Genomic DNA, 24,621 nt, shown 5'->3' with positions numbered 1-24,621 from the left:
CTGTCTGTCTGTTTGATTACTGTTTATTTCACATTATGCTGCTGTAATGTATTAATGTCCCTGTGGGGATAATAAAAGTACATCTCATCTCATCTCATTACAGAAACTGCATGCCGCCCCTCAGATTTAAACTTGTGGTAGCAAACACAGAAATCAGATGATACTGGGAAGTAAAGAGTAGATGGAACACTGTTTGATACAGACTCTTACCTGAATGTGTGTTGGGATGGCTGATATGTAGTCAAACCTAGTTCATTAATTTGACACAGACTCAGGCCAGGTGTGACTTATCATTTTATTTTGTTTTACTTTTAGCTATAAGGTAACATTGACATGTACTGTATGTACTTCCTGGCCATGACCCTTAGCTATTAAATAAAAGAAAACACGTTTTAAAAGTTTAAAAAAGTAATAATAAAAAAAGGTGTATCAATATAGACAAACTTTGTATTGTTTCAGTTGTTTGTAGCGTATGATTACAGTTACAGGAGTGCTAGCTACTGGCTGTTTGCTTTGCAGATGGTAAAGGCTGATTTCACATTCTAAATCTGATAAAAGGCTAATTTATAGTTTGACCCTTTTCAAAGAACACTTGTCCGAAGGGTCATGCAATGAAGTCAAAATTAAACCTTACTGATGCATTCTAGGAGATGTGCAATGCAAAAAATTATAATAAAAATCCTTTTGTTGTAGACATATTCTATTATATTTCTGGAACTATTGTGGTATTTCTTATTGTGGTAGCTATGTAAACTAGGCCTACATGAGAAGGAAAACAATCCAGAGAAACAAAGTTATCTTTAAACTATCACTGGGGGTTTTGCGGTGGAAATAATTGAATACAAGACATATGCAAGTCCTCTAACCCACAACACAGACTTGTACTACTTAAAATATGAAAATAAGGCTTAAAGAAACAAAATCCAATACATGTGTCAAGTTGTCAACTGTTACTAATGATGGAGCCGGTGAACATTCCTTCAGCCCCATCAGATCAGACCAGTAGGAGATACAGGACAGGCAGCAGGCAGACTACCGTTGCTCTCCAGCTGGGGGCGATGGCGCTCCCGGCCCCGTTGCATAGGTCGGTGTCACAGCAGATGTTGGTGTAGTTGAAGCTGAGGCCTGCAGCCTGCTTCATTCCACTGACACCGCACTGGGCAGGGATGGCGCAGCTCTTCTCATATAGGGTCAGCTGCAGCGTGCCTACAGGCAGTGGTGGGGAAAGTACTCACATGTTTTTTTGCATAAGTAAAAGGATCAATACTGCAATGTAGAAAAGTCTATAGTGTAGCCTTACTAGTGTACACTGTCAAGTATACAGGTCTGAATGCCCGATAATCAAACTTTACTTGAGAAAGAAAAATATGAACAAAAGTATTGGCATCAATATATACTTAAAGGAAAAGGACCAAAAGTAAAAGTAGGTTACTCCATATGCAGAATTTTGTGATTTAAAAGTTAAAATATTTTGAAAATAGCAGCATCTATCAAAGTCTAAATTAGGAATAATAATTCAAATCTACAAAGTAACTAGTAAAAAATACAACATTTGTCTTTGCGATGGAGTAGAAATCAAAATATAGAAAATTTAAAATACTCCAGTATAGTACAAATACCTGAAACATACCTGGCATAGGAGGGCTAGCGCCCTCAAAAAGTTAAAAAATGCCAGACACGTTTCGGCCAACTTCATCAGGGCAAAAGACTGACAAACAAATAGACTGATTATATACAATGGTGTCAGTTCATGTGAGACATGCAAATGAACAGACAATGAACACATCCCAAAACACATTCTGAATGTCATACAATAGACTGATAGGAACATGAGCATAACACAGGAACAGTTATTCAAGCAGCACATTAGAGACGAGCGTGAGTATGTGACTGGCTGGTATAACAAGATCATTTAAAACCAATGCCGAAATCACAAGTTGAGCAAATTAGAAATACAGAAAAAAAGAATACACGGTTTTCCTATGGTTTAATTACACTCCATTTAAGTACATTCAAAGTAAAGTTAGTAGTTAAACTAAAGTGTAGTAGTGTCATGTATAAAAAGCTATTATATCAGGTCAATGTGTGACACAACAGAAAACAATGACAGCTCTTTCTCTCTCACACACAAACTCTCACGTGCAGAAACAGACACTCCAATCTGGACCTTACCTCGTGTTCCCACCGCAGTACTTTCAAGGCAACGCTGGCCAGCTGGACATTCCATGGGAAACTTTAGACAATCCATAGGAGAAATGGCAGGAAATAGACAAGTATAACAGCGCAGACAAGCTGAGGAAACAGTAAACAATAACATGAGAACAGTTCAAATGGTTAGATGAAATATTACAAGCGGTACCTTACTTAGTATTGAGAACCAATTAGACTGCTCTAAAGTAACAACTGACTCTACATGAGACAGTAAACTGGAAAATCCCATGGAAAATAGACAAGATACATGGAAGCAAAAGAATGTCTGTAAATCAGTCCATAATATATTTGGTTATAATTATCCAACACGTACTGTAGCTCAAATCACCTCAGACCTCCAAAGGCCCATACATCTCAATCTCAGTATAGGCTTAAGAGGGTCTAAAATATGGAACTCCCTATACCTTTACATCTATGGCAATTGCCTTCATCAATTCAAGAAGGTTCTAAAATCACTTCTCCTAACCACCAAGTACTTCCCATACGGTCTGCTAAATTGTGGAATTGTTTTCCTATAGCGGTTTTGTCTGACTGCTGTCTATTGTGCTTTTTTCTTGTTACAGTATATATTGTCCTTTTTTTCCCTCTCTCTCTGCCCCTGTATTATATCTGTATTCTAATGTTTTAGATCTACATGTTCAATGTGATGAAAGTTTTTTTTTAACTATGAATGTATAGACATGCCTGGAGAATGCCACTTCACAAGCCCCTGGAGGCTTTTTAGGCTCTCTCCTTTTTATTGACCTTGTGTATAATTTTGAAAACAAACAAACAGGGTTTAACCGACTTTGAAACTTGCTAGCTGTGAACAAATCGAATCACTTAATTTCACCTACCTGCCAATGGGAGACAGCACAAAAAAGCAACGAGAAGTTGTGAGCGAAACATAATGCTCTGAAAAAAAACTCCCCAAGTTGAACTTTCCCAACCTCCGTCTCAGATACAGAAGTCGTCTGCAGGTCCAGTGTCGATGTGCTGATTTAATGCGTGTCCCACTTCCAAATTGAGTTTAAAATCGTCTCCTTCCCCTGCCTCTTTGAAATCCACTTTTGCAATCTCTCCCCTTCTAGACTCTCTCTGTATCTGTCCTTGGTTCTTAATCTCTGTCTTTGTCCCTTGGTCTTTGGCCTGAGTCCTTGTCCTTGCCTGGCTGTATTTTGTATTGAGCTATGTTTATAATACAATGTGTATTGTCAGGGCCCTTATTTTACCTCCTACAGTTTTCCCTGTGTTCGTTGTCAGTATATCCACCGGCTGCTTTAGTCAAGACTCAGTACATGTCATGGTCACATTTCTGAAACAATGTCTCCTCCCTGACATTTAATTTCATTTGCGGAGTAACTGTTTATAACTGACAATTTATTGTAGAGGGCAGACCGACAAAGTAAAAAATAAGCTAGGTGTGTCTGTTCTAAAAAATGACAATACAATATCATTGATCGATGATGTGATCCGAGATGGGTTGATTCTACCTTTAACATTTTGAGTAAGTAAGTGTGTTTGTATTGTACTACTGGAGTATTTAAAGACTAGTCTAGTAGTATATAAAGTTGTTGTTCAGCTAATTATGTTTACTACATACTACTATCATTACAGTTGGAAGAATTATGGAGCCTACAAGGGAAACAGAGAAGATGTGTTATTTAAAATAGCACACGACTTGTTTCTCTGAATAGTTTAGGGCAGGGGATCCCAAACATTTCCTTGTTTGGCTACTTGCTACTTGGGACCCCGGGCCCCAAGTAGCCATATCCTCTCATATAGCCCTCACATTGCAAAATGCCCTTTGTTTACTGATAGAAGCTGAAACAACGTTATTCTTATTGTATCAATCTCTGTCTAGTCTGCCTTTTTGTGGTTGTCTTTTTTATTTTTAGCCTGTTTTTGGAAAGTATGGTATAATATGTGGGTTTCTTTTGTAGATGTTCTTCTCTCTCTCTCGCTCTCTCTCTCTTGTTAGTGAAATGAAAAAAATGTACATGTCTGTGGGTACCACTGTGTGGGAGGTTGAGAGAGAGAGACAGACAGAGAGAGAGAGAGAGAGAGAGCGCAATGTAGAGATACCGGGAAAAGACAGACAGAATACAGTAGATGAAAAACGAGAAATAAAGCTAGGGCGCCTTGAGAAAAATGGAGATAAGTGATAAAACAGATAGACAAAACTACAAAACTCCAAGAGTCGGCATGGTAGAGAAACCAAGTTAGACAGAGAGATGTCCAGCTGCGGGAGAGAGCAGGTATAAGTGAATTATCCACTAGGATCTAATAGAAGACGTGCAGGCCTAAGGCAGGGCAGTCTGCTGACAGCAGTCTTGTGACCAAGTGTTGAAGCGTCAGACTGAACACGTTGTTTACTAACACGGCTCAATGCCCAACCGGACAACACCCATGGTCAAATCCTCAGTGTCCATTTAACTCTGAAATGGACTCAGATAGGCCTATGAGGGCATATTTACTTGTCATGTCATTGTTTTGATTGTCCTGGGTTTAACGTGTTTATCTAACGTTCCTTTTAATGATAGGTAAGGGATGGGTGGTGTAGGGCGGTAAAGTTCCTGCCCACCACCGTGGGAACCAAGGTTTAAATCCTGTTCAGTGCAACCAGCTCGGCCGGGCGCTTCAACCAACACAATTAGCTGTGTTTGTGGTTGGAGAGGCCAATCATTGTTGCTGCATTAGCAACAGGGCCTGTTCAGCAGGGTGTGGAACTGAGAGGAATAGCGTGTTCGTCCTCAGTGTAACCCCTCACTATCTGGTTAAAAAAAGAAGAAAAAAAAGAAAAAAAGTACAGTAGTGCAAAACCTCCTGGTGAAGCCTCTCATATGATCAATTGTAGGAGTTAGCAACTAAATCTGTAGAAATGATTAAAAAAAATACATACTGTATTATTTAACCCTGCAGGTCTGACACAAATGGGCCAAGATGGACTTTTTACAGGGTGACTTTTCCCCTTTAGCACAGTAGGAATCTTAGGGGAATCCTAGGGGACTGCCCTTATAAGTCAGACCTTCCATTTGTCCGACCTGTGCTGCGGGTCACAAATCACCCATGCTGCAGATTACAAATCACCCGTGACGCAGGCTGGAACAACAAAAATCAACCAATAACTCTGGCATATTTGGGGACAAATTATATTCCACAAACCTTGAACGTGAAGCCAACTATAGTTCATGAATTCAACCACAACTTGAGTAGTCAACTCCCCTGACAGACAGCCAGTATAAGAAAGCTAAAAGTAAGTGTAGGAGAGACGAACAGTAGAAATGCTGAGAAGTATTGTAGGGTAGGGTTTGGTTTTAGACTGGCTCATGGACTATTCACATAACCATGGTACATCAGTCAGAATATACAGACAAGGAGAGTTCCGTTTAAGCCTTTATTTTCCTTTGCACAGACAAGTATTTAGATTTGAGCAAGGAGGTGGTGAGGCATCACGGTTATGGGTTTTACTAAAAGACGAGAAACATAATTATACAATTCAACAGTGCATAAATAGACAGACAAGTAGGTACCTAAGACATAACTAGACTCAAGGGGGGGGGGGGGGGTGGATGGGTAGGCCTACCACTACATATGAGTATACAAACATGGGAAATACAAACATTCAATATTATCCAAATTACTAATACTAAAGTGACTATGTGCACTGCGCATTACAACTCGCTAGAGTTTCAGGAAAACAGATAAAGATGACATTTAACACAAATAACCAATAAAATGCAATATACAAACTAGAAAAAGTGCCCTTCTGGGCACAGGTCTCCACCAGGATAGGAATGTAGGACATTGCAGCTTGCCTTCATCTGGTGGTTGGATAAAAGGGCAACAAAAGTAAACTAGGGAGTTGGCATACAAAGTTATCCACAGATCCGTGCAGTTAGAGGTAAAAACACTTTTCGGCCAGTTATAGCGCCACCTTGAGGCTGAGTTGAAATTGTTCATGTGACATTTCTTCCTCGGCCTAGTGGGAATGTGCGTGCAGAATTTCACGGAAATCACGCGATGTGTTCATGATTTGCAGCATTTTGTTTGAAACTGAGCACTCCTGTGAACTTTGGAAGCCAATCTTAACCAATCAGGATGGAGTCTGAGAAATCTGAAAGACCCGTTTCGTTGAATGGCTCTAGAGAGACTGTGTACCAATTTGCGCGATGTTTGGACAAAATCTGTAGGTGTACTGTGCAAAAACTTGTTTTGCACAAAGCGGCCTCCTGGTGGCGCTATAACAGGCCGTTCTGGAAAGTTTGGGGCAGAGGTTCATCGTTGGCATCCAGGGAGTACGTGTGTGTGCAAAATTTGGCATCGACCGGGTTAACGGTGGCCGAGATTAGCTGCTCACCGACACACACACGGACGGACACACTGACGGACACACGGACGGACGGACGGAGTGCAAAACATACTCTCCCCCCATGCCTTCGGCCTGGTGGAGACAATAACAATAGGCCTATAGCCTACAATAGCACAGTGAGTCACAGACTGGGGGGTCCGGGGAACCCATGCAGTACCTACCTGTCAGTTGCTGCAGGTGTCCGGGGACCCCCCAGTAGGCCTACCTACCTGTCAGTTGCTGGTGTGCGGGGACCCCCGTTAGGCTACTGGCTGGGGGTCCCAGAGATAGAAATGCCACTAAATGGGGGTCCGCAGTCTAATGCATGTCAAACTAGCCCTAACCTAACCATAACCTCACAAAAACAAGCAGTCCGTGTTGTAGGAAAATTACCAACGGGGTTCGAACCGGCAAATTAAGAGGCTAAGACTAAGTCAGATGACTAGTCCAGTACACCACCAAGGACACTGCCAAGTTAGAGATCGGGCTCTGTATTGTGTATTTAAATTGTGACGTCAGCCACTTCCGGATTCTATTCCAGGAAGTTCCACGTCATATATTTTCTCTCGCGGGCGTGGCCTCACCCCGGAAGGAAGTGACGGCCGGCACCCTTAAATACGGAAGAGACGCGTGGAGCCGAGTTTGGTCAGTGTTTGTTTGGAAGTGCCACGTCACCATCGGAGCAGGTATGTTATTTACTACTTAACGCTGTTGTTGTTTTTGTGTTCAAACGTCTATCACCTATGAAATTACTTGTTATGATGTTTATATATGATGTTTCTACAAAATTGTAAAGCAGTGTTTCAGTAGCTGAATGGTTAACGTCGACGGTTTATAAAAACCGGGCCTGAGTTCACTTCCCCGTCGAGGACCGAGAGTGTTTTTCTACCAAACAAACACAATTGCTTTTGCGTCGAGGTCCACGGACCACCATGTTACATAAATAGACACAATGGTGGTCAGTGGCTCAGATACTGAATGGACCTCTACTAGATGCAAAAACTTTTGTAAGAAGAAAACACACTCTCAGTCCTGGACGGGGAGTAGCCCGTGACCAACGTTACATTAACGTCGACAGTACCCACTCGACTACCGGAACACGGCTTTGAAGAGTAGTATTCACATATATACACACAACAAGTAACTTCAAAAGTGAACATGTTTGAGCCACGGACTACCATTTCACATTAATACTCTCACAATGGTGGTCAGTGGCTCAAATGCTGAATAAATAATCGACTAGAGGTGAATAGAGTATTGTTTGGTATGTAAAAGGACAAACATTGTGAAAATTGTCGGGAAGCAACAAACATTCTTTGAAATTGGAGGGAAACGATTTCGGGCACTCATGTTAACAAAGCTCAGTCACTAACCACTATGGCTATGCTACAATCAGCATTATATAATTGTAGCGCCGGCCGCAGCTAGAATATGCAGGCTTTAGACTCTCTTTATAAGGATAGATGACAAGGAGTTTATCATTGGAACGCCACCGGTCGCTCCGTTTATTATAAATCCCCACAACAACTGATGATCAGCCAACACTGGCGCATCACAACACTGCGTCATCAAAGCACGCCAGCCTTCAGGCAAAAGCAAACGATCCTCGAGCCTACATAATCAAAGGATCAAAAGTAGCAATCTTCTACATTCTCTAATTGTGTAGTTTTTTGGAAATTAAGCAGATGCTTAACAACAATTGAACTATTGAGAGTGTAAAGATCTACTATTGGGGTCCATTTGGTTACCTAAATTAAATTGCTCTGTATTGTGACAGTAATCATTGCTATAGAGTGTGTTCAGTAACGGTGTTAAATAGCTCTATAGTGTGACAGTAATCATTGCTATAGTGTGTTCAGTAACAGTGTTAAATAGATATTGTGACAGTAATCATTGCTATATTGTGTTAAATAGCTCTATATTGTGACAGTAATCATTGCTATAGTGTTTGTTCAGTAACAGAGGTCTCCCGGTCTCTCCAGCTTTTTGTTAAACAGAAAAAGCATTGTCTGAAACTGCAATTTTATCCAATCAGGAACGCAGTCAGGATACAGATTAAACAAGTGGAATTGTAATGACTGTAACAGACAAAATTAGAACTGGAACATTATAAGCTCATAAATAGCTACTTTCTCCTGATTGGCTGAAAATGTGTCACCTACCTGATTTTTTTTAAATATCGTCACCTTATTAAACTAATTGCCTTCAAGGTTTTCAGGAAACACAAAAAACTGTGCCAAATGTAGAATAGGCCTATATTATATTTCTAAAATTATTTAAATTCCAAAAAATATGAAAAAATATGACTTGACATACAAATAAAGGTGTATGTCAATCATGTAACATGTAAGGATAAAATGACTTAGGCCAATATCTGAACATGCCATTTTAACTTAGGCAACTTTGTCATGTTGGTGTTCTCTATTACTTTTCGTCCTGGGCATGACGTTAAACTGTCCAGTGTAACTCCAAGTTACATGGGGTGGGTATGGTTTGAGAGTTTGTGATGCTCAGTTCTTTTTTTGCGTCTCGGTTCCTCAGGTGGAAGCTGCATAGTTGGGTTTTTGATGGGTTGGGTTTCAGGTGGTTGTATTGTAGTAGCTTGACATTTCTTGGAGGGCACTTTCAAGGACAGACTCAATCTTCTGGAAGTCTGCTTGTTGGGTCGTAATGCAGAGGTTGTCGGCGTAGATGAAACGCTGGCATTAGGCATTGGGTAGTGGCTGGTTGTTTGTGTAGATATTGAAAAGGAGGGGGGCGAGCACGCTACCTTGTGGGAGGCCGTTCTTTTGGGCTTTCCATTTACTCCTCTGGTCATTTAACTGGACATAGAAGCGCCTGTTGTTGAGGAGGCTTTTCCTGACCATTGTGCGGTGTTGGACAGTGTCGTAGGCAGCAGAGAGATCTCTGAATGCTGCTCCAGTTATTTGTTTCCCCTCAAACCCATCCTCAATGTGTTGGGTGAGGTTGAGCTCTGTCCAGCACAGGAGCGGCTGGGACGGAAACCAGCTTGGTCTTTAGTCAGCTTGGTATCTATGAGTGGCAACGAGGCGTTGGAGTAGCAGCTTCTCATATAGCCTTGTAGGTGATGCAGAGGGAAATGGGTCGGTAGCTCTTTGTGGATAATGGGTCTTTGCCAGGTTTAAGGATTGCAACCACTTTGGCCTTTTCCCAGACAGAAGGGATGGTTTTCTGTGCTATGCATGTGTTCAGCATCCCCACAAGCCAGGTCTTTGCGTTGGGTCCCAGGTTCTGTAACATTTCTGCCAGTAGGTCATCAATCCCTGCTGCTTTTCCGGGTTTCAACTTTCCCATTGCAGTTTCAAGTTCTTCTAGGTCGAAGGGTTTGGTTTGAGCGCTGGCTGATTGTGGTTGGTCTGATACCACTGTGCGATGGTATTCTCCTGTGGGTCGGTGGCGGTCTTGGTCACAACTGGTGGCCAACAGTTGTAACCAACACCGCCACCGACTCACATAGATTACCATCGCACAGTGGTATCAGACCAACCACAATCAGCCAGCCCTCAAACCAAACCCTTCGACTTAGAAGAACGTGAAACTGCAATGGGAAAGTTGAAACCCGGAAAAGCAGCAGGGATTGATGGCCTACTGGCAGAAATGATACAGCACCTGGGACCTAACGCAAGGACCTGGCTTGTGGGGATGCTGAACACATGCATAGCACAGAAAACCATCCCTTCTGTTTGGAAAAAGGCCGAAGTGGTTGCAATCCCTAAACCTGGCAAAGACCCATTATCCCCGAAGAGCTACCGACCCATTTCCCCTCCTCTGCATCACCTACAAGCTCTATGAGAGGCACTACAATTTCTGAACAGACTATATTTACATCAATATGTCTGGGTCCCCACCTACTCACTCAGGGTTGACGTGTCACACCTGCAGTGATGGGAGGGGCACCAAAATGTGGTATTTTGATTGTTTAATGGGGGCACTCCCTTAGTATAAAAGTGTATGTTTTGTGTACACATGACCTGATGAAGATCAAATGGATCGAAACGCTGTCAGTATTTCAACAAAGAACGTCTTTCTTATACCTGTGGTGTGCGGGCTCCATCCAATACCTACACCAGTTGTGATGCAACAGAGTTTGCTGTGACCGTTGTGAATTATGGGTGGTGTGGTTTTTGCCAAGACGGTGGATTGTGGCCCATGCCTTCCTGCTGTTATTTGACATGTTGGTGTTCTCTATATCTTTTCGTCCTGGGCATGACGTTAAACTGTTCCGTTCGAGAGGACCAGCGACCCTCGAATGTAAACGGCCACGAAAGGAAATTATGTGTGTGTGAGGTGTTCTCTATAGGTTGGGTTTCAGGTGGTTGTATTGTAGTAGCTTGACATTTCTTGGAGGGCACTTTCAAGGACAGACTCAATCTTCTGGAAGTCTGCTTGTTGGGTCGTAATGCAGAGGTTGTCGGCGTAGATGAAACGCTGGCATTAGGCATTGGGTAGTGGCTGGTCGTTTGTGTAGATATTGAAAAGGAGGGGGGCGAGCACGCTACCTTGTTGGAGGCCGTTCTTTTGGGCTTTCCATTTACTCCTCTGGTCATTTAACTGGACATAGAAGCGCCTGTTGTTGAGGAGGCTTTTCCTGACCATTGTGCGGTGTTGGACAGTGTCGTAGGCAGCAGAGAGATCTCTGAATGCTGCTCCAGTTATTTGTTTCCCCTCAAACCCATCCTCAATGTGTTGGGTGAGGTTGAGCTCTGTCCAGCACAGGAGCGGCTGGGACGGAAACCAGCTTGGTCTTTAGTCAGCTTGGTATCTATGAGTGGCAACAAGGCGTTGGAGTAGCAGCTTCTCATATAGCCTTGTAGGTGATGCAGAGGGAAATGGGTCGGTAGCTCTTTGTGGATAATGGGTCTTTGCCAGGTTTAGGGATTGCAACCACTTTGGCCTTTTCCCAGACAGAAGGGATGGTTTTCTGTGCTATGCATGTGTTCAGCATCCCCACAAGCCAGGTCTTTGCGTTGGGTCCCAGGTGCTGTAACATTTCTGCCAGTAGGTCATCAATCCCTGCTGCTTTTCCGGGTTTCAACTTTCCCATTGCAGTTTCAAGTACTTCTAGGTCGAAGGGTTTGGTTTGAAGGCTGGCTGATTGTGGTTGGTCTGATACCACTGTGCGATGGTATTCTCCTGTGGGTTGGTGGCGGTCTTGGTCACAACTGGTGGCCAACAGTTGTAACCAACACCGCCACCGACCCACATAGAATACCATCGCACAGTGGTATCAGACCAACCACAATCAGCCAGCCCTCAAACCAAACCCTTCGACTTAGAAGAACGTGAAACTGCAATGGGAAAGTTGAAACCCGGAAAAGCAGCAGGGATTGATGGCATACTGGCAGAAATGATACAGCACCTGGGACCTATCGCAAGGACCTGGCTTGTGGGGATGCTGAACACATGCATAGCACAGAAAACCATCCCTTCTGTTTGGAAAAAGGCTGGAGTAGTTGCAATCCCTAAACCTGGCAAAGACCCATTATCCCCGAAGAGCTACCGACCCATTTCCCTCCTCTGCATCACGTCTTTCTTATACCTGTGGTGTGCGGGCTCCATCCAATACCTACACCAGTTGTGATGCAACAGAGTTTGCTGTGACCGTTGTGAATTATGGGTGGTGTGGTCTTTGCCAAGACGGTGGATTGTGGCCCATGCCTTCCTGCTGTTATTTGTCATTATGGTGTTCTCTATATCTTTTCGTCCTGGGCATGACGTTAAACTGTTCCGTTCGAGAGGACCGGCGACCCTCGAATGTAAACGGCCACGAAAGGAAACTGTGTGTGTGAGGTGTTCTCTATCATTTCATTCCAGACTTCACTGTCTATCTCCTGTGTTTTCCATTCATCTTGAGCGTTACACAGTCGTCTGATGTGCGGGGGGAGGTGCCGGCTAGCGCATAAAGGCACGGACGGGACAGGTGTTGTCTTGACCCATCCCGTGATGATGCGACAGGTGTCATTTAGGGCTGTGTCGACCAATTTGGTGTGACGTGATCGGCTCCAGCTTGAGCAGGCATACTCTGCTGTAGAGAAAGACAGGGCCATGGCAGTTGCACGGATTGTTTGTGGGTCTGCGCCCCACTTGGGAGTTCACTAGTTTTCACAGGATGTTATTGTGGGTGTTGACCGTGGCTTTTGTGTTCTCCAGGTGTTTTTTTGAAGAAGAGTGTCCTGTCCAGTGTAACTCCAAGATACATGGGGTGGGTATGGTTGGAGAGTTTGTGACCATCCCAAGTGACGCTCAGTTCTTTTCTCGCGTCTCGGTTCCTCAGGTGGAAGCTGCATAGTTGGGTTTGTGTGTCTTTCTTTTTCTGTCTTTCTTTCTTAGGACGGAGATCAAGGTAGACGCCATAGGAAGGCTCAACACTAGCCGATGCCCCTAGAGATCCATCCCAAAGCTTCCCTCAGGGAGCACAGCAAGCCAGCTAGCCAGCAAGCCTGCCCAGTCAGCCAACGCAGCCAGTCAGCTCCGCCAGTCAGCCAGTGTAGAAAGTCAGGCTGCCAAGCCAGAGCATATCAGCCCTTGCAGTCAGCCATTGCAGCCATACCAGCCTTGCTCAGTCAGCTCAGCCAGGCCTCTCTTGAGGCCTGGCTCTCTGTCTGCCTGGCCCGGTCTGCCCTGCCCTGCCTTGCAGCAACAGAACCAGCCTTTCTGGAAAGCCAGCCAGCTCAGAATGCGAGCTGAGCAAGCCAGTGCAGCAGCAAGCCCAGACTAGGTTACCGCAGCCTTACTGTGCAGCCACAGCCACTCAGTCTAGACCAGCAGGAGCTGGCCAGGCTCCAACCCTTGCAGCGCAGCCTTAGGCCGGACAGTCCCCCTGCCTGCACTTTGTTGCCTTCCTGGCCTGTCTGCCTGCCTAGGCGCCTCGGTCTTCCTGTCTGTCTGCTTTGGCCTGCCAGTCTGAAACTGGTTTAGACTAACTGCGTGCTTGCCAGCTGCGCTGGCTTGCTGAGCTCGTATTCTGAGCTGGCTGGCTTGCCAGCAAGGCTGGTTCTGTTGCTGCAAGGCAGGGCGGGGCAGACCGGGCCAGGCAGACAGAGAGCCAGGCCTCGAGAGAGGCCTGGCTGAGCTGACTGAGCAAGCTGGTATGGCTACAATGGTTGACTGCAAGGGCTGATGTGCGCTGGCTTGGCAGCCCGACTTTCTACACTGGCTGACTGGCGGAGCTGGCTGGCTGCGTTGGCTGACTGGGCGGGCTTGCTGGCTAGCTGGCTTGCTGGACTCCCTGAGGGAAGCTTTGGGATGGATCTCTAGGGGCATCGGCTTGTGTTGAGCCTTCCAACGGCGTCTACCTTGATCTTCGTCCTAAGAAAGAAAGACAGAAAAAGAAACACACACACAAACTCAACTATGCAGCTTCCACATGAGGAAGGCAGGCAGGCATGCAGGCAGGCACAAGCTGCCTGCGTGCTTGCTTCGCCCTCCAGTTGCTGCTCCAGTTATTTGTTTTCCCTCAAACCCATCCTCAATGTGTTGGGTGAGGTTGAGCTCTGTCCAGCACAGGACGGGACGGAAACCAGCTTGGTCTTTAGTCAGCTTGGTGTCTATGAGTGGTATGAGGCGTTGGAGTAGCAGCCTCTCTTGTAGGTGATGCAGAGGAGGGAAATGGGTCGGTAGCTCTTTGAGGATGATGGGTCTTTGCCAGGTTTGGGGATTGCAACCACTTTGGCTTTTCTCCAGACAGAAGGGATGGTTTTCTGTGCCATGCATGTGTTCAGCATCCCCACGAGCCAGGTCTTTGCGTTAGGTTCCAGGTGCTGTATAATTTCTGCCAGTATGTCATCAATCCCTGCTGCTTTTCCGGGTTTCAACTTTCCCATTGCAGTTTTGAGTTATTCTAGGTCGAAGGGTTTGGTTTGAGGGCTGGCTGATTGTGGTTGGTCTGATACCACTGTGCGATGGTATTCTCCTGTGGGTCGGTGGCGGTGTTGGTTACGACTGTTGGCCACCAGTTGTGATGCAACAGAGTTCGCTGTGACCGTTGTGAATTATGGGTGGCTCCCTGAGGTCCTTGATCGCCATTGGGTCCAACAGTGGTCATTGAAGCGTGCACACACATGCACACATGCACCTACACACACAGGGGCACATGCGTATGCACACCTGGACCTTTAAATGAACAACAACACAAAAACTAAGGCACTGGTGTCGGACTTCTGGTTTACCGGAACGGGGTTCAACTCCCTGCAGTGCCCTGCTCAATGTGTTGTATTTCATTCATTGGTCCATGGTCTCAGGTCATTGAGCGGCGCGCTATAGTGTGCGATTCTTCATCATTGTTGAGGATTTTTTAAAGGTGAAAATCAAGGAAAAGCAAAAGGCTATAGTCCATGGTCACGGACCGCATACTGGTCAAGGTCATTTATACTGGTGAAGATCATTTACTAGTCTTCTAAAGGTCATTTATACTGGTGAAGATCATTTACTAGTCTTCTAAAGGTCATTTATACTGGTCAAGGTCAATTACTAGTCTCATGAAGGTAATTTATACTGGTCACAGTCATATACTGGTCACGGTCATTTCTACTGCTCAAGGTCATTGATATTGGTCAAGGTCATTAAGTGGCACGCTATAGTGCGCGATTCTTCATCATTGTTGAGGATTTGAAAAAAGGTTAAATTGCAGAAAAGCGAAAGGCTAAAGTCCATGGTCACGGAGGGCATACTATAGTATGTTGTTTTTCTTTTTTTTGGTGGTGTGCGGGCTCCATCCAATAACTACACCAGTTGTGATGCAATAGAGTTTGCTGTGACCGTTGTGAATTATGGGTGGTGTGGTCTTTGCCAAGACGGTGGATTGTGGCCCATGCCTTCCTGCTGTTATTTGTCATGTTGGTGTTCTCTATATCTTTTCGTCCTGGGCATGACGTTAAACTGTTCCGTTCGAGAGGACCGGCGACCCTCGAATGTAAACAGGTGTTGGGACAGGGTCAGGTGTTGTCTTGATGCATCCTATGATGATGCCACAGGTGTAATTTAGGGCTGTGTCGACCAATTTGGTGTGACGGGATAGCCTTGTAGGTGATGCAGAGGGAAATGGGTCGGTAGCTCTTTGGGGATAATGGGTCTTTGCCAGGTTTAGGGATTGCAACCACTTTGGCCTTTTCCCAGACAGAAGGGATGGTTTTCTGTGCTATGCATGTGTTCAGCATCCCCACAAGCCAGGTCTTTCCGTTAGGTCCCAGGTGCTGTATCATTTCTGCTAGTAGGTCATCAATCCCTGCTGCTTTTCCGGGTTTCAACTTTCCCATTGCAGTTTCACGTTCTTCTAGGTCGAAGGGTTTGGTTTGAAGGCTGGCTGATTGTGGTTGGTCTGATACCACTGTGCGATGGTATTCTCCTGTGGGTTGGTGGCGGTCTTGGTCACAACTGGTGGCCAACAGTTGTAACCAACACCGCCACCGACCCACATAGAATACCATCGCACAGTGGTATCAGACCAACCACAATCAGCCAGCCCTCAAACCAAACCCTTCGACTTAGAAGAACGTGAAACTGCAATGGGAAAGTTGAAACCCGGAAAAGCAGCAGGGATTGATGGCATACTGGCAGAAATGATACAGCACCTGGGACCTATCGCAAGGACCTGGCTTGTGGGGATGCTGAACACATGCATAGCACAGAAAACCATCCCTTCTGTTTGGAAAAAGGCTGGAGTAGTTGCAATCCCTAAACCTGGCAAAGACCCATTATCCCCGAAGAGCTACCGACCCATTTCCCTCCTCTGCATCACGTCTTTCTTATACCTGTGGTGTGCGGGCTCCATCCAATACCTACACCAGTTGTGATGCAACAGAGTTTGCTGTGACCGTTGTGAATTATGGGTGGTGTGGTCTTTGCCAAGACGGTGGATTGTGGCCCATGCCTTCCTGCTGTTATTTGTCATTATGGTGTTCTCTATATCTTTTCGTCCTGGGCATGACGTTAAACTGTTCCGTTCGAGAGGACCGGCGACCCTCGAATGTAAACGGCCACGAAAGGAAACTGTGTGTGTGAGGTGTTCTCTATCATTTCATTCCAGACTTCACTGTCTATCTCCTGTGTTTTCCATTCATCTTGAGCGTTACACAGTCGTCTGATGTGCGGGGGGAGGTGCCGGCTAGCGCATAAAGGCACGGACGGGACAGGTGTTGTCTTGACCCATCCCGTGATGATGCGACAGGTGTCATTTAGGGCTGTGTCGACCAATTTGGTGTGACGTGATCGGCTCCAGCTTGAGCAGGCATACTCTGCTGTAGAGAAAGACAGGGCCATGGCAGTTGCACGGATTGTTTGTGGGTCTGCGCCCCACTTGGGAGTTCACTAGTTTTCACAGGATGTTATTGTGGGTGTTGACCGTGGCTTTTGTGTTCTCCAGGTGTTTTTTTGAAGAAGAGTGTCCTGTCCAGTGTAACTCCAAGATACATGGGGTGGGTATGGTTGGAGAGTTTGTGACCATCCCAAGTGACGCTCAGTTCTTTTCTCGCGTCTCGGTTCCTCAGGTGGAAGCTGCATAGTTGGGTTTGTGTGTCTTTCTTTTTCTGTCTTTCTTTCTTAGGACGGAGATCAAGGTAGACGCCATAGGAAGGCTCAACACTAGCCGATGCCCCTAGAGATCCATCCCAAAGCTTCCCTCAGGGAGCACAGCAAGCCAGCTAGCCAGCAAGCCTGCCCAGTCAGCCAACGCAGCCAGTCAGCTCCGCCAGTCAGCCAGTGTAGAAAGTCAGGCTGCCAAGCCAGAGCATATCAGCCCTTGCAGTCAGCCATTGCAGCCATACCAGCCTTGCTCAGTCAGCTCAGCCAGGCCTCTCTTGAGGCCTGGCTCTCTGTCTGCCTGGCCCGGTCTGCCCTGCCCTGCCTTGCAGCAACAGAACCAGCCTTTCTGGAAAGCCAGCCAGCTCAGAATGCGAGCTGAGCAAGCCAGTGCAGCAGCAAGCCCAGACTAGGTTACCGCAGCCTTACTGTGCAGCCACAGCCACTCAGTCTAGACCAGCAGGAGCTGGCCAGGCTCCAACCCTTGCAGCGCAGCCTTAGGCCGGACAGTCCCCCTGCCTGCACTTTGTTGCCTTCCTGGCCTGTCTGCCTGCCTAGGCGCCTCGGTCTTCCTGTCTGTCTGCTTTGGCCTGCCAGTCTGAAACTGGTTTAGACTAACTGCGTGCTTGCCAGCTGCGCTGGCTTGCTGAGCTCGTATTCTGAGCTGGCTGGCTTGCCAGCAAGGCTGGTTCTGTTGCTGCAAGGCAGGGCGGGGCAGACCGGGCCAGGCAGACAGAGAGCCAGGCCTCGAGAGAGGCCTGGCTGAGCTGACTGAGCAAGCTGGTATGGCTACAATGGTTGACTGCAAGGGCTGATGTGCGCTGGCTTGGCAGCCCGACTTTCTACACTGGCTGACTGGCGGAGCTGGCTGGCTGCGTTGGCTGACTGGGCGGGCTTGCTGGCTAGCTGGCTTGCTGGACTCCCTGAGGGAAGCTTTGGGATGGATCTCTAGGGGCATCGGCTTGTGTTGAGCCTTCCAACGGCGTCTACCTTGATCTTCGTCCTAAGAAAGAAAGACAGAAAAAGAAACACACACACAAACTCAACTATGCAGCTTCCACATGAGGAAGGCAGGCAGGCATGCAGGCAGGCACAAGCTGCCTGCGTGCTTGCTTCGCCCTCCAGTTGCTGCTCCAGTTATTTGTTTTCCCTCAAACCCATCCTCAATGTGTTGGGTGAGGTTGAGCTCTGTCCAGCACAGGACGGGACGGAAACCAGCTTGGTCTTTAGTCAGCTTGGTGTCTATGAGTGGTATGAGGCGTTGGAGTAGCAGCCTCTCTTGTAGGTGATGCAGAGGAGGGAAATGGGTCGGTAGCTCTTTGAGGATGATGGGTCTTTGCCAGGTTTGGGGATTGCAACCACTTTGGCTTTTCTCCAGACAGAAGGGATGGTTTTCTGTGCCATGCATGTGTTCAGCATCCCCACGAGCCAGGTCTTTGCGTTAGGTTCCAGGTGCTGTATAATTTCTGCCAGTATGTCATCAATCCCTGCTGCTTTTCCGGGTTTCAACTTTCCCATTGCAGTTTTGAGTTATTCTAGGTCGAAGGGTTTGGTTTGAGGGCTGGCTGATTGTGGTTGGTCTGATACCACTGTGCGATGGTATTCTCCTGTGGGTCGGTGGCGGTGTTGGTTACGACTGTTGGCCACCAGTTGTGATGCAACAGAGTTCGCTGTGACCGTTGTGAATTATGGGTGGCTCCCTGAGGTCCTTGATCGCCATTGGGTCCAACAGTGGTCATTGAAGCGTGCACACACATGCACACATGCACCTACACACACAGGGGCACATGCGTATGCACACCTGGACCTTTAAATGAACAACAACACAAAAACTAAGGCACTGGTGTCGGACTTCTGGTTTACCGGAACGGGGTTCAACTCCCTGCAGTGCCCTGCTCAATGTGTTGTATTTACATGGTTCATTGTTCCATTACTTAGGCCATTAGTTTAATAAGGTGACGATATGATATATATGATATGGTACTTTATTGTCAGTTCACACTGAAATTTATCTTGCAACACAGCAGCCAAGTATGCAGAACACATATACACGCATTTGACATAACACAAACAACAAGACAATTGACATACATAAAGACATGAAGACAAGAGCAATATCCACCGCTTAGATTATCCTGTGGCTACTACAACTCCTGATTAAACCCTTTTCTATTTATTAAAGAGCTGGAGAGACAGGAATATTCCTGTTACTGAACACTTAACACTTTTACTGAACACACACTATAGCAATTATTACTGTCACAATAACTTTGTAATGCTACTGATGTTATGTTAGACTATATTTACATCAATATGTCTGGGTCCCCACCTACTCGCTCAGGGTTGACGCGTCACACCTGCAGTGATGGGAGGGGCACCAAAATGTGGTGTTTTGATTGGTTAATGGGGGCACTCCCTTAGTATAAAAGTGTATGTTTTGTGTACACATGACCTGATGAAGATCAAATAGATCGAAACGTTGTCAGTATTTCAATACAGAACGTCTTTCTTATACCTGTGGTGTGCGGGCTCCATCCAATGCCTACACCAGTTGTGATGCAACAGAGTTTGCTTTGACCGTTGTGAATTATGGGTGGTGTGGTCTTTGCCAAGACGGTGGATTGTGGCCCATGCCTTCCTGCTGTTATTTGTCATGTTGGTGTTCTCTATATCTTTTCGTCCTGGGCATGACGTTAAACTGTTCCGTTCGAGAGGACTGGCGACCCTCGAATGTCGAATGTATAGTTGGGTTTTTGATGGGTTGGGTTTCAGGTGGTTGTATTGTAGTAGCTTGACATTTCTTTGAGGGCACTTTCAAGGACAGACTCAATCTTCTGGAAGTCTGCTTGTTGGGTTGTAATGCAGAGGTCGTCGGCGTAGATGAAATGCTGGCATTAGGCATTGGGTAGTGGCTGGTCGTTTGTGTAGATATTGAAAAGGAGGGTGGCGAGCACGCTACCTTATGGGAGGCCGTTCTTTTGGGCTTTCCATTTACTCCTCTGGTCATTTAACTGGACATAGAAGCGTCTGTTTTTGAGGAGGCTTTTCCTGACCATTGTGCGGTGTTGGACAGTGTCGTAGGCAGCAGAGAGATCTCTGAATGCTGCTCCAGTTATTTGTTTTCCCTCAAACCCATCCTCAATGTGTTGGGTGAGGTTGAGCTCTGTCCAGCACAGGAGCGGCCGGGACGGAAACCAGCTTGGTCTTTAGTCAGCTTGGCATCTGAGTGGCAACGAGGCGTTGGAGTAGCAGCCTCTCATAGAGCTTGTGATGCAGAGGAGGGAAATGGGTCGGTAGCTCTTTGGGGATAATGGGTCTTTGGTTTAGGGATTGCAACCACTTTGGCCTTTTTCCAGACAGAAGGGATGGTTGTCTATGCTATGCATGTGTTCAGCATCCCCACAAGCCAGGTCTTTCCGTTAGGTCCCAGGTGCTGTATAAAATGGGAAGGTTGAAACCCGGAAAAGCAGCAGGGATTGATGACATACTGGCAGAAATTATACAGCACCTGGGACCTAACGCAAAGACCTGGCTTGTGGGGATGCTGAACACATGCATAGAACAGAAAACCATCCCTTCTGTCTGTAAAAAGGCCAAAGTGGTTGCAATCCCTAAACCTGGCAAAGACCCATTATCCCTGAAGAGCTACCGACCCATTTCCCTCCTCTGCATCACCTACAAGCTCTATGAGAGGCACTAACATTTCTGAACAGACTATATTTACATCAATATGTCTGGGTCCCCACCTACTCACTCAGGGTTGACGTGTCACACCTGCAGTGATGGGAGAGGCACCAAAATGTGGTGTTTTGATTGGTTAATGGGGGCACTCCCTTAGTATAAAAGTGTATGTTTTGTGTACACATGACCTGATGAAGATCAGAACGTCTTTCTTATACCTGTTGTGGTCTCAGGTCATTGAGTGGCGCGCTATAGTGCGCGATTCTTCATCATTGTTGAGGATTTTAAAAAAAAGGTGAAAATCAAGGAAAAGTGAAAGGCTATAGTCCATGGTCACGGACCGCATACTGGTCAAGTTCATTTATACTGGTGAAGATCATTTACTAGTCTTATGAAGGTCATTTATACTGGTCAAGGTCATTTACTAGTCTCATGAAGGTAATTTATACTGGTCACAGTCATATACTGGTCACGGTCTTTTATACTGGTGAAGGTCATTTATACTGGTCAAGGTCATTTTGTACTTGTCAAGGTCATTTATACTGGTCAAGGTCATTTACTAGTCTTATTGAAGTTAATTTATACTGCTCAAGGTCATTTATACTGGTCAAGGTCATTTACTAGTCTTATTGAAGTTCATTTATACTGCTCAAGGTCATTTATACTGGTCAAGGTCATTTACTAGTCTTATTGAAGTTAATTTATACTGCTCAAGGTCATTTATACTGGTCAAGGTCATTTACTAGTCTTATTGAAGTTCATTTATACTGCTCAAGGTCATTTATACTGGTCAAGGTCATTTACTAGTCTTATTGAAGTTCATTTATACTGCTCAAGGTCATTTATACTGGTCAAGGTCATTTACTAGTCTTATTGAAGTTCATTTATACTGCTCAAGGTCATTGATATTGGTCAAGGTCATTAAGTGGCATGCTATAGTGCGCGATTCTTCATCATTGTTTAGGATTTGAAAAAAGGTGAAAATCACGGAAAAGCGAAAGGCTAAAGTCCATAGTCTCGGAGGGCATAAAAAAATGTGTGGTGCTATACAGGCCGTCCTGGAAAATTTGGGACATCGTTGGCATCCAGGGAGTGTGTATGCAAAATTTGGCATCGACCGGGTTAATGGTGCCGGAGATTAGCTGTTAACAAACTGACGGACACACACACAGACACACACACACACTCAGAGTGCAAAACATACTCTCTCCCCATGGCTTTGGCCTGGTGCCATACCGTAATTAATCATTGCCTACAATGTAAATTGTGAAATTACTTTACTGTTAAAATGCAAAATTTACATTTCAACGAATGGACCTCGTAAAACAAAACAAAAACCAAGGCACTGGTTGTGGTCCTTCTGGTTTACCGGAATGGGGTTCAACTCCCTGCAGTGCTCTGCTCAATTTGTTGTATTTACATGGTTCATTTGATTCAAGGTTCATTAATGTGCTCAGTGGCGTAAAGTACATTAAAGTACACTTTTGAGGGAAATTGGACTTTTATACTGGAGGGTTTGCAATAGTTTTCACTACGTACATCTCAGAGACAAATATAGTACCTTTACTCCACGACAATTATTTGACAAATTTAGTTAGTTTACTTTGCAGATTTTTTATTATTATTACAAAACATACATTGACCACTTCAGCCCTTCAGTAAAATATACATTTTGGCCTTTTTAAAATACCGGACCTACAAATGCATTGTGAGCTTGTAGATCTGCTATTTTCAAAAGATTTGTACACATTGAATACATTTGAAAACTTGTAAAATGGGACTTTCTAATCTACAAAATGAGTATACTTTCCAAACCTTTGGCTCCACAGATGAACTTTGTTTTCATAGTCAGTAGACATGAATTATAACACAAACACTAGCATCTCTATATACCAGGGGGGCGAACATTCAACCAATTATAATACAAACACTAGAAAAAGTGCCCTTCTGGGCACAGGTCTCCACCAGGATGAGCAGATGTGAAGAATTCCAGGCAAAGGTTTTTCCTTGGCCTCTAGGGAGTTGGCATAGAAAGTTATCCACAGATCCGTGCAGTTAGAGGTAAAAACACTTTTCGGCCAGTTATAGCGCCACCTTAAGGCTGAGATGAAATTGTTCATGTGGCATTTCGTCCTCGGCCTAGTGGGAATGTGGGTGCACAATTTCACGGAAATCACGCGATGTGTTCATGATTTGCAGCATTTTGTTTGAAACTGAGCACTCCTGTGAACTTTGGAAGCCAATCTTAACCAATCAGGATGGAGTCTGAGAAATCTGAAAGACTGGTTTCGTTGAATGGCTCTAGAGAGACTGTGTACCAATTTGCGTGATGTTTGGACAAAATCTGTAGGTGTACTGTGCAAAAACTTGTTTTGCACAAAGCGGCCTCCTGGTGGCGCTATAACAGGCCGTTCTGGAAAGTTTGGGGCAGAGGTTCATCGTTGGCATCCAGGGAGTGTGTGTGCAAAATTTGGCATCGACTGGGTTAACGGTGGCCGAGATTAGCTGCTCACGGACACACACACACACACGGACGGATGGAGTGCAAAACATACTCTCCCCCCATGCCTTCGGCCTGGTGGAGACAATGAACATGAACAAACTGAACTCACTTTCAATTACCATAACCAAGGCCTGAGGCTCCAGGACAGAGGGCTCTCAGGAGGAGGAGGAGGAGGAGGAGGAGGAGGAGGAGGAGGTGGTGGTGGTGGTGGTGGAGTTGTTGTTGCTGCTGCTGCTGCTGACAAACAATGACTACATGGACAGGCACTCAGGCAGTAAATATAGCTGGCCACTGATTGAGGTGTGAGTGAGAGCAGGTGAGATTACTGAATGAGAGGTAGTGACAGCAGGAAGTGGGTGGGTCCAATCCATGAGTAGGCCAGGGGGAGGGTTGCTGTTGATAACTAGGATGACTCTTTTCTAGTCAGTGTAGAAGAGTCAAGACTGTAAAAAGCTGAGAGGAACACAATGTGCAGAGACACAGTCAGAAGTTCACCAGTTGGATTCAACAGACCGGCCTGTGTGACTGCTGAAATGAGAGGTTGAAACGATGCCATCAACTACTATACTGCTCTCATGAATCAAGTCTACAACAGTCAGTGTTTAAGGGCCTGGGTGGCTCCCAGTGTGTATTCTAAATATACGGCAGTGGCCCTGCAGAGTAATGTAATGTGATGATGTGTTTGACAGAGATGTGCTGTGTGTTGACTGAATGAGATTGGTGGACAGATGGTGTGTTCTTTAATCCTGTCTGCGGCCTCCACCTCTACCCACCCACCCAAGCTCTCTCTCTCCATGCCTCCCCCCTCTGTCTCTCTCTCTCTCTCTCTCTCTCTCTCTCCTTCACACTGTCAATCTCTCATGTTCTCCAATATGCAGATAGATACAGATAGTACTATAGTATAGACACACACATATGATTTGTGCGCGTGACTTCAGGGGAAGGGGAAGATGGAAATGCTCTCTCTCCTCCACTGCCCTATCATTACGAGTTATTGACGAACTGCATGGTTGCAGTAACTCACTTTGGTCAGTAGAAGGGTACCTTGTGTTACTTTACGAGTCAGACAGTGTATGGTTACACGCGCACACACACACACACACACATACACACACACACACACGTCACGCACACACACACACACACACACACACACACACACACACACACACACACACACACACACACACACACAGCCATCTGTTACCTAGTGTGTGTTTATGCGTGTTTACACTGCAGGAGCCCAAAGCCTAACATGTTTGAATCCTTGGCATAGCTAAAGCAGATAATAATAATAAATAACATATTTGGTGATGATGACAGGCCTTGTGAGTTGATGAATGTTTGATGCTCTGTGGTG

General features: G+C 45.6%; 1 protein-coding gene across 1 annotated transcript; it reads right to left on the bottom strand.

Moving 5' to 3' along the window:
• Positions 1–418: 418 nt before the first annotated feature.
• LOC310857567 (uncharacterized protein) lies at positions 419–3,440 on the bottom strand. The gene is made up of 3 exons (XM_083763284.1): positions 3,048–3,440; positions 2,173–2,292; positions 419–1,206 (listed from the first exon to the last, which is right to left on the bottom strand). Exons 1-3 carry the CDS (start codon positions 3,097–3,099, stop codon positions 995–997), a joined length of 384 nt encoding a protein of 127 aa, XP_083619410.1. The 5' UTR covers positions 3,100–3,440; the 3' UTR covers positions 419–994.
• Positions 3,441–24,621: the final 21,181 nt, after the last annotated feature.

Source organism: Protomyctophum parallelum (genome assembly GCF_964188405.1).
Source record: "Protomyctophum parallelum genome assembly, chromosome: 1".
In the NCBI taxonomy this organism is placed as follows: Eukaryota; Metazoa; Chordata; class Actinopteri; order Myctophiformes; family Myctophidae; genus Protomyctophum; species Protomyctophum parallelum.
This window is presented reverse-complemented; position numbering and strand designations above follow the sequence as displayed.

Excerpts from the sequence above, each read along its gene's own strand:
- LOC310857567 (XM_083763284.1), bottom strand. The coding sequence starts at position 3,099 with ATGTTTCGCTCACAACTTCTCGTTGCTTTTTTGTGCTGTCTCCCATTG. Across the intron at positions 2,293-3,047 it reads GTGCTGTCTCCCATTGGCAG|CTTGTCTGCGCTGTTATACT; the intron begins GTAGGTGAAATT and ends CTGTTTCCTCAG. Across the intron at positions 1,207-2,172 it reads TACTGCGGTGGGAACACGAG|GCACGCTGCAGCTGACCCTA; the intron begins GTAAGGTCCAGA and ends CACTGCCTGTAG.